The sequence below is a fragment of the Erythrolamprus reginae genome, chromosome 3, assembly GCF_031021105.1.
Source record: "Erythrolamprus reginae isolate rEryReg1 chromosome 3, rEryReg1.hap1, whole genome shotgun sequence".
Classification (NCBI taxonomy): Eukaryota; Metazoa; Chordata; class Lepidosauria; order Squamata; family Dipsadidae; genus Erythrolamprus; species Erythrolamprus reginae.
Window position 1 is genome coordinate 257341095 of NC_091952.1, and position 10034 is coordinate 257351128.

The following is a 10034-nucleotide window of genomic DNA, read 5'->3' on the forward strand; positions in this document are numbered from 1 at the left end:
GGCAACTCTGATATCTGGGGGGGAGCTGGTTCCAGAGGGCCGGGGCCGCCACAGAGAAGGCTCTTCCCCTGGGTCCCGCCAGACGACATTGTTTAGTGACGATGGGACCCGGAGAAGACCAACTCTGTGGGACCTGACCGGTCACTGAGATTCGTGCGGCAGAAGGCGGTCCCGGAGATATCCTGGATGGATGGATGGACAGATAGATTCTATATATGTAATATTTCAACTTCCTATATGCATTTTGTCAACGAGGCATTCCTGACAGTGTATAATAAAATATTAACACATAAAAACACCATGTCAAAATTAAAAATTCAGAAGAGGCCACGACCCTCCTCTTCCTCCTCTTCCTCTCTCTCTTCCCTCCAGGAGAGCGGTGTGTGTTTAATCAGACACCTTCCTCCCCTGCCCCCCCCCCAAAAACCCCTCCTGGATAGAAATCTGCTTTTTCCACCTGTCTTTATAAAACGGGGCAAAACTTCTCCCCGGTCAGTTGAAATTTTGGAAGAAGCAGAGGAAACATCACACCAACATGTGCTTGTCTGCGAGTGTCTCTTTCTCCCTCTGTGTGTGTGTGAGAGAGAGAGAGGGGGGAGGGGAGGGTGTGTGCACAAAAGGACCACACGACCCATTTGCTGACAAATTGATGGGGCCATTCTTTTGAAAGCCCTTTTAGACAGTTTCCTCTGCAGTGCCTCCTCGGTGGACTCCCCCCCCCCCGCTCCATCCTTCCGTGGCTGCTAACTCTGATTATTTCATAAGGCACTTGTGGGGGGGGGGGACCTTTTGGAAATGCTTGGCTTGAGGGGAGGGTGGAGGGTGGCAGGAAGCATTAATACGGACCAGTACTTTGCCTTTAGATTCATTCTTTATTATTATTGAGACTCGGGAAAGAGGGCAGAGAAAAGCAACAAGGATGATTCAGGGACTGGAGGCTAAAACCTAGGAAGAACGGTTGCAGGAACTGGACATGGCTGGTTTAATGAAAAGAAGGACCAGGGGAGACATGATAGCAGCCTTCCAATTTCTCAGGGGTGGCCACAAAGAAGAAGGAGTCAACCCATTCTCGAAAGCACCTGAGGGTAGGACAAGAAGCAATGGGTGGAAATTAAAATGTAAGGTTCTACATTTAGGCAGGAAAAACAAAATGCAAGGTACGGTGTATGTGTTACCTTGCTCAACAGTAGTAACCGTGAGAGGGATCTTGGAGTCCTAGTGGACCACCATTTAAATAGGAGCCAGCCATGTGCAGCAGCTGCCAAAAAAGCCAACACAGTTCTAGGCTGCATCAACAGAGGGAGAGAATCAAGATCACACGAAGGGTTAATACCACTTTATAAGGCCTTGGTAAGGCCACACTTGGAATATTTGGATTCAGCTTTGGTCTCCACAATGCAAAAAGGATGTTGAGATTCTAGAAAAAGTGCAGAGAAGAGCAACTTTCTCCTTCACGTCTTAATTGAAAGCAACCAACGTTGTGCAGGGAAACCCGGGCAGAGACGCCGACGCCGATTCCGACCTGGTTAATGCTTTGATGCTTGAATCTGGCTGGGTTACCTGCCAGCGTCTGGAGGCCGTGAGATAATTAAAGTGACAGCCAATCTGGCAGGGAGCGGAAGGGGGAGGGGGAGAAGGGGGAAGAACCACAGTGCAGAGGAGGGAGCAAAGGAATGTAGAAGAGCAGGAGAGAGAGAGAGAAAGGGAGAGAGAGAAAAAGAAAGAGAAAGAAAGAGAGAAAAATAGAGAAAGAAAGAGAAAGAAAGAGAGAAGGAACGAGAGAATTAAAGAAAGATAGAGAGAAAGAAAAGAGAGAGAGAAAGAGAGAGAGAAATAAAGAGAGGGAAAGAGAGAAAGTGAGAGAAAGAGAAAGAGAGAAAAGAGAAAGAAAGAGAAAGAAAGAGAGAAAGATGGAAAGAGAGATAGAGAAGGAAAGAGAATTAAAGAGAGATGGAGAGAGAGAGAAAGAAAGAGAGAGAGAAATGGAATAAAAAAGAGGAAGGAAGAGAGAGATAAAGAGAAAGAGGGAAAGAGAAAGAGAGGAAGAAAGAGGGAGAAAGAAAAAGAGAGAGGGAAAGAAAAAACAAGAGAGAGAGAGAGAGAGAGAAGAGTCAGGCATCACTCGGGCGAGAGCAGCTGGGTGAGGCCTTTGCTGGCGGGGTCCCCTCCGGGGCTCACCTTGGCGGCTGGAGCCTCTGCTTACCTTGTGACCCAGAAGAGGAGGCCTTGGCTGAGAAGGAGGGGAGGAGGCCCCGTCTCTGGCTGGGCTGGGGAATTTCATCTTGCTTATAAAAGATCTCGTTAAATTTAATTAGGGAGGAATTGGGCTCTGTGTGGTGCTGGGCTGTTGGTTGGATGCTTGCTGAAACAGCTGGTGGAGAGAAATTTTTCTTTCTTTCTTTCTTTCTTTTCTTCTTTCTTTCTTTCTCTCTCTCTCTCCCTTCCCTTCAACTTCCCTTCCCCTCCCCTCCCTCCTCCTCCCCCTCCTCCTTCTTCTTCCTCCTCTTCCTCTTCAACCTCTTCCCCTTCTTCGTCTTCCTCTTCCTCCTCTTTTTTAAAATATATTTTTATTGATTTTATACAATATAAACACACCCACAACATACAACAAGCGCTCTGGTTGGTGCCCACCACCAGACAAACATTCACACCCCACCACCAAATTTGGGGGGGGGGGGTTCTTATATATACCATTTTAACTCAAGTGCAAAATATATGTTTACATATTATAAAGTGATTCCAATTTATTCCTTGTAGCTTGGTCTCGGATTCTACTAACCATATACATATCGTCTTACCTTGTCCCATCGTCCCATCAGTTGTCGCAAATCAGTTTCATTAACTGAGTTCATCCTTTTGTCCATAATCTCAAATTGAATATGATCCACCATGTACCGGTACCAATTTTGCATTGTCCATTTTGTCGCATCCTTCCAACCCAAGACTATTACCGCCTCCTCCTCTTCTTCCTCTTCCTCATCCTCATCCTTAGAAACATAGAAGATTGACGGCAGAAAAAGACCTCATGGTCCATCTAGTCTGCCCTTATACTGTATTTTATCTTAGGATGGATCTATGTTTATCCCAGACATGTTTAAATTCAGTTACTGTGGATTTACCAACCACATCTGCTGGAAGTTTGTTCCAAGCATCTACTACGCTTGCAGTCAAATAATATTTTCCCATGTTACTTCTGATCTTTCCCCCAACTAACCTCAGATTGTGTCCCCTTGTTCTTGGGTTCACTTTCCTATTAAAAACACTTCCCTCCTGGACCTTATTTAACCCTTTAACATATTTAAATGTTTCTTGGGGTATGGGGTAGATTTCTAAATACCTGTTATCAAAATTCCCACATGGCTTAAACCAAAACATCTTCTAGGGATAACCAGGGGAGTGAAGGGCTCCGCTTTTGTTGCAGGCTCTGATCTAACCATTTCTGGGGGGCCTGGGAGCTGTTTCTGAGACCCTAACCCTGGATACAGATCCAGCCTTTCATCGGGGAAGAGCCGAAATCACCCCAGCTTTGCATATTCTTGACTTGTAAATCAAGTCCTCCGTGGCATTGTTGTGTGTGGTTTTTTTAAATTGAGGACCTGTAGACTGCACGAGTGAAAAAGAGGGTGGGGAAAATATTGACGGACCCCTCGCATCCTGGACACAAACTGTTTCAACTCCGACCCTCAAAACGTCGCTACGGAGCCCTGCACACCAAGACAACTAGACACAAGAACAGTTTTTTCCTGAACACCATCACTCTGCTAAACAAATAATTCCCTCAACACTGTTAGACTTTTTACTAAATCTGCACTTCTATTTCTACTAGTTTTTTTCATCATTCCTATCATCCTTTTCCTCCCACTTAGGACTGTGTGACTGTAACTTGTTGCTTGTATCCTTAAGATTTTTATTAGAATAGAATAGAATTTTATTGGCCAAGTGTGATTGGATACACAAGGAATTTGTCTTGGTGCATATGCTCTCAGCGTACATAAAATAAAATATACATGTGTCAAGAATCATGTGGTACAACACTTAATGATTGTCATAGGGGTCAATATTGATTAATATTAATATTAATATTGATGGTTTCTTCATTGCTTATTTGACCCCTATGACAATCATTAAGTGTTGCACAAAATGATTCTTGACCAATGTCTCTTTTTCTTTTATGTACACTGAGAGCATCTGCACCAAGACAAATTCCTTGTGTGTCCAATCACACTTGGCCAATAAAATTCTCTTCTCTTCCATTCTATTCTATTCTACAATGAGAGCTCCGCCCCTTTTTGATGCGTTTCAGCTGCCATCTTGCCTTTTTTGACCTCTTCTCCCCTGCGGCTCATGCAATTATTTTCCTAGAAAGCACCTCGTTCTCCTTCCAGCGATGGTAACTTTCTCTGAATACGAGTGCCAATTCCAATTAGCTCAATTAATTTGACTTCTCCGTTTCGAATCGAGCTAATGAGAGCTGGAGCCGGTCTCTGATTAAAATTTGAAGGCGGAAAATTAAATGCTGAGCGGTTATTGACTCTGTAAGAATTTTCCTTTCATGCCAAGAAGCCGGAGAAAGCTTGGGAGAGTCTGGAGTTGTTGGGGAGCCCGAGGTGCTGCTAGGCACGACTTAAAGTTCAGAATAACAGAGCTGGTCGGGGCCTTGGAGGTATTCTAGTCCAACCCCCTACTAAAGCAGGACAAGTAATTTAATTTAATTTAATATATGCCACCCATTCCCATGGGCAGCATATAAGTAGCTATCCAGTCTCTCCTTGAAAACCTCCACTGATGGAGCGCCCACAATTTCTGGTGGCAAGCTGTTCCACTGATTAAAAGAATTGCAGAATAATATTGGGAAGGGACCTTAGAGGTCTTCTAGTCTGACCCCCTGCTCAAGCAGGAGACCCTTTCGGAAGCATGATAGGTGAAAAAAATGGCCAAACGGACAAACCGGAAGTTCGGAAAACACACTTCTGGTGTACCCATTGTGCTGTTTTTTGCACTCTGGGGCTTTTGGGAAGCTTCCCTGATCCCTCCGGAGTGCCAAAAACAGCACAGTGGTGTTGTGGTTGGCTCTGGGCCAGCTCCTGTAGCGGGGAATTTGGATGTTGGTTTAGGGGAATTCTCAGGTTATCAGAGACCTGTTTTATTGCCAGTAGAATCAGACAGTGAAGTTGACTTACAGCCAGGGACAGACAGTGGGGGAGAGGAATCAGACGGGGAGATGGGTGCAGCCAGCCCACCAGTCAGTGCTCCAATTAGTGAGTCAACAGAATCAGAGGAGGACCCACTTATGGATGCCCGTGTGCGCAGGCTTATGGCAAGAAGGTATCAGTTGCGCAGGCATCTCAGAAGATAAGTGAGCACACCTGTTCAAGGGCAATTGTATTAATGTGTTTTGTGATAAATTACGGGCGTTGGGAAGTGTGAGCTGTGTGTGTTTATCCGTTTGAGAAAGAGACTCCTGAACGAACATTGCTATAGCTCGTATTATTCAAGGAATTCTACTGTACTTTGGACACTTCATAGTTAAAGTGTCTTGAGGATTATTTGGCGTGGGTGGCTGTGGAGATTTACAGACGTCTCATCTGCTCTTTTGTTTTGGCAGCTGCCGCATTCAAGAACTTTTATCAGGTGAGAGAAATTTGGCTCCTCTCAGCGTTTGTGTTTACAAGATTGCTTGATAAACTTGCTTTCATTTTCCCTGTGATTGCGTGTGTGTGTTTGAAACTCATTCCAAACTCACTGGGGGCTAATTGTCCAGGGCCCGGCCTAACAAGTGGCAAACAGGAAGTCTGTTTTTCCGAACTTCCGGTTTATCTGTTGGGTGATATTTTTTTTGCCTCCGAGGCTTCAGGGAAGCTTTCCTGAAGCATCCAGAGGACGAAACAATCATAATCATTAGCACTGTATATAAATCCTTAGTAAGGCCACACCTGGAATCCTGCATCCAGTTTTGGTCCCCACATTACAAAAAAAGATGTTGGGACTTCGGTAACAGTGCAGAGAAGAGCAACAAAGAGGATTAAAGGCCTGGAGACTAAAATATATAAAGAACAGTTGCAGGATTTGGGTTTGGCTAGATGGAGTCTAACTATCCTAATGGTGAGGACAATTAATCAGTGGAACAGCTTGCCACTAGATGTTGTGGTTGGCTCTGGGCCAGCTCCTGCAGCTGGGGATTTTTGATGTAGATTTATGGGAATCCTCGGTTTATCGGAGACCTGTCTGGTTGCCAACTGAATCAGACAGTGAAACTGGCTCACAAGCAGAGGCAGACAGTGGGGGAGAAGATGCAGACAGGGGGATAGGTGCATCCAGCCCACCAGCCGGTTCTCCAGATAGGGAGTCATCAGACTCTGAAGGGGATGCTATCATGGATGACCCAATCTTGGATCCCCCTGTGCGCAGAATTATGAGACGAAGGGATCAGTTGTGCAGGTGTCAAAGGAGATAAGAGCGTACAGCTGTTCAGGGGATAATTAGGCTAAAGAGCCTACGATAAAGCTCAGGAATCTGAGCTTCAGGGGGTAATTTGCATATTCCTGGTGCATGCTGGGAAGAAGCTAAAAGCTCACCGCGAGGCAAAAGAACACCGGGTTTGCTGACCAGGGAAGCAGAGGAACTCACCACCCAGGAATCTGAGCTTCAGGGGGTAATTTGCATACTCCTGGTGCATGCTGGGAAGAAGCTAAAAGCTCACCGCGAGGCAAAAGAACACCGGGTTTGCTGACCAGGGAAGCAGAGGAACTCACCACCCAGGAATCTGAGCTTCAGGGGGTAATTTGCATACTCCTGGTGCATGCTGGGAAGAAGCTAAAAGCTCACCGTGAGGCAAAAGAACACCAGGTTTGCTGACCAGGGAAGCAGAGGAAATCACCAACCCAGCAACAAGAGCAGACATGTCACCTCTGCACTCTCCCGCACCCACCCTGCAACCTACCACACACATAAAGAACAACAGAGAGAGAGAGAAGATACACCAACCATGCACACAGAAGTCACTCCCCGAACAAGCATAGATGAAGACGGAACTGAATCCATGGTGTGCTGCAGTTTGTGCTCCATGTACTCACTCCTCCCCTCGAACCTCCAAAACTTTACCTGCAACAAATGCAAACTCATCCAGCTACTTGAGGAAAAAATCGAAAACCTAGAGAAAAACCTAACAACCCTGAAGCACCAACATCACAACGAGAAAATCCATCAGACTCCCAACAAAACCAACACCCCAGAGGAGCTAAGCCGAATCCACGCCCCAGAAACAGTAAATAGCTGGACACACATCACCCTAAGACGAAAAAACAAGCCTCCACCAACTCCAACCCTCCTCCTCCCAACCCCACTGCCTACAAGCAACAAATATTCAGTACTCTCGGAACAAGAAAACCTGCAAACATCTGACAAAGAACCACCAAGAACCAAGCACAACACAACTCCACCAAAAGCCTCAACAACAGAAGCTAACCTCCCTCACCCCAAGCCAGCCAAAAAGAAAAGGAGAGTACTGGTAATTGGAGACTCAATCCTCAGGGGAACTGAGCCTCCCATCTGCAGACCAGACAACCAATCTAGAGAGGTGTGCTGCCTCCCTGGAGCTAAAATCTCTGACATAACTGAAAACCTCACCAAAATACTCAAACCCACGGACTACTACCCACTATTGGTGATTCATGCGGGAATCAACGACACAGGGAAAGACATGAACCAAATTATGAAAGACTATGACCACTTGGGCAACACAATCAGAAAAACAGGTGCTCAGGTTGTTTTTTCTTCCATCCTCCCCACTAGAGGACGACACCCCACCAGAGAACGCAAAATCCCGCAGATAAATCACTGGCTTAAAGGATGGTGTCGCCATAAGAACTTCGGCTTCCTCGACCATGGCCTGCACTATCTCCAAGAAGGGCTTCTAGCAAGCGACGGGCTACACCTCACTAGAGCGGGGAAGAACCTCCTAGGCAACCGACTAGCCCAACTCATCAGGAGGGCTTTAAACTAGCTCTGAGAGGGGAGGGTGACCAAACTATACGACAAAACACTGAACAAAACAAGGAAGGGGAACGGGACAAGCCTACAAACAAACCTGAGATTAAAAAATTTCTACCTGCAAACAAACACAAACATCTAAAATGCCTGTACACGAACGCACAAAGCTTGGGAAACAAACAGGACGAACTGGAATTATTAATACACGAGGGCCAATATGATCTAATTGGAATCACAGAAACCTGGTGGGACGAAACACACGCCTGGAACACACAGATAATGGGTTACAACCTCTTCAAGAAGAACAGGTCAAACAAGAAAGGAGGAGGTGTTGCACTATACATCAAAGACCACTACACTGCCACAGAACTACATCCAACCAAAGATGATAACCCCCTAGAAATCATATGGGTCAACATAAAAGAAAAAAAGAGCAACACCACAATTGGAGTATACTACAGACCACCCAATCAAACAGACACAATGGACGACCTCTTCACATGCCAACTAACAGACATATGCAACAAACACAGCACGACAATAATGGGGGACTTCAACTACCCAGACATCAACTGGAAAACTAACTCAGCACCAAGCGGAAAGTCTGCCAAATTTCTTTCCAGTCTAGCTGACAACTTTCTAACCCAAAAAGTTGAAACAGGAACCAGAGGGAATGCTATATTAGACCTAATACTAACAAACAGGGAAGAAACAATAGAGGGAACAGAAGAAGAAGGGAAACTGGGAGAGAGCGACCACGTCATCCTCAAATTCAACATAGTGCAATCACTAGCTACTATACCCAACACCACTACAGTCCCAGACTTCAGAAAAGCGGACTTTAACAAGCTCAGAGCGAACCTTGAACAATGCCCCTGGAGCGAACTCTTAGAAGGAAAAACCACTCAGGAAGCCTGGGTGATCCTAAAAAACAGCATCATAGACGCCCAAAACAACGCAATCCCCATGAAAAGGAAAAACAGGAAAACCAAAACTAAACCTGCATGGCTAAACAAAGCCCTCGCAGATGACATAAAAGGAAAAAAAGCTAAGTACAAACAATGGAAAGAAGGACTCATAACCAAAGCAGAATATCAGCAAACAGCCAGTTCCTGCAAACAAAAAATAAAAACAGCAAAGGCACAATATGAATAACACCTTGCAGCGGAAGTCAAAGACAACAAAAAAAGATTCTTCCAACACATCAACAATAAGAAGAAAATCAAAGAAACAATCGTCACACTAAAAAACGAAGAGGGTAGAGAAATCACAGACAGCAATAACCAAGCACAGCTACTCAACGCCTACTTTGCAACAGTCTTCACACAAAAGGGAACCTCCCTCCAACCAATCTGCAATTTAACTGCAACAAACTGCCCCAGAACCGAACTCAACATAGACAAAAGCACAGTGAGGGACTACCTGAGGGAACTCAACGAATACAAATCACCAGGGCCAGACGGACTTCACCCCAAAGTCCTAAAAGAATTGGCAGACACCATAGCGGAACCACTCCTCCTCATCTACCAAATATCCTGGATCACTGGAGACCTACCGGAAGACTGGAAGCGAGCTGACGTAGTCCCCATCCACAAAAAAGGCAAAAAGACCGACCCAGGTAACTACAGACCAATCAGTCTGACCTCTATACCTGGAAAAATACTGGAGAAAATAATCAAAAAACAACTTACCCACTTCCTAGAAACAAACAAGATCATATCCAATAGCCAGCACGGATTCATCAGAAACAAATCATGCCAAACCAATCTCATATCATTTTTCAACACCATAACCAAGTCAGTTGACCAACGCAACTCAGTGGACCTCATATACTTGGACTTCAGTAAGGCTTTCGATAAAGTCGACCACAATCTCCTAATCCACAAACTAGAAAAAAATGGAGTAGATTACTACACATGTAGATGGATAAACAGTTGGCTGACCAACCGCACCCAACGAGTTGTCTTCAACGGCACCAAATCCACATGGAAAAAAGTAGACAGTGGAGTACCACAGGGCTCTGTCCTGGGTCCTGTACTCTTTAA

General features: G+C 45.3%; 1 protein-coding gene across 1 annotated transcript; it reads left to right on the forward strand.

The window, feature by feature from the left end:
- Positions 1-6633: 6633 nt before the first annotated feature.
- Positions 6634-9211, forward strand: LOC139166044 (uncharacterized). The gene is made up of 2 exons (XM_070749305.1): positions 6634-6721; positions 6847-9211. The coding sequence occupies exon 2, from the start codon at positions 6986-6988 to the stop codon at positions 8000-8002; it is 1017 nt and encodes a 338-aa protein (XP_070605406.1). The 5' UTR covers positions 6634-6721; positions 6847-6985; the 3' UTR covers positions 8003-9211.
- Positions 9212-10034: the final 823 nt, after the last annotated feature.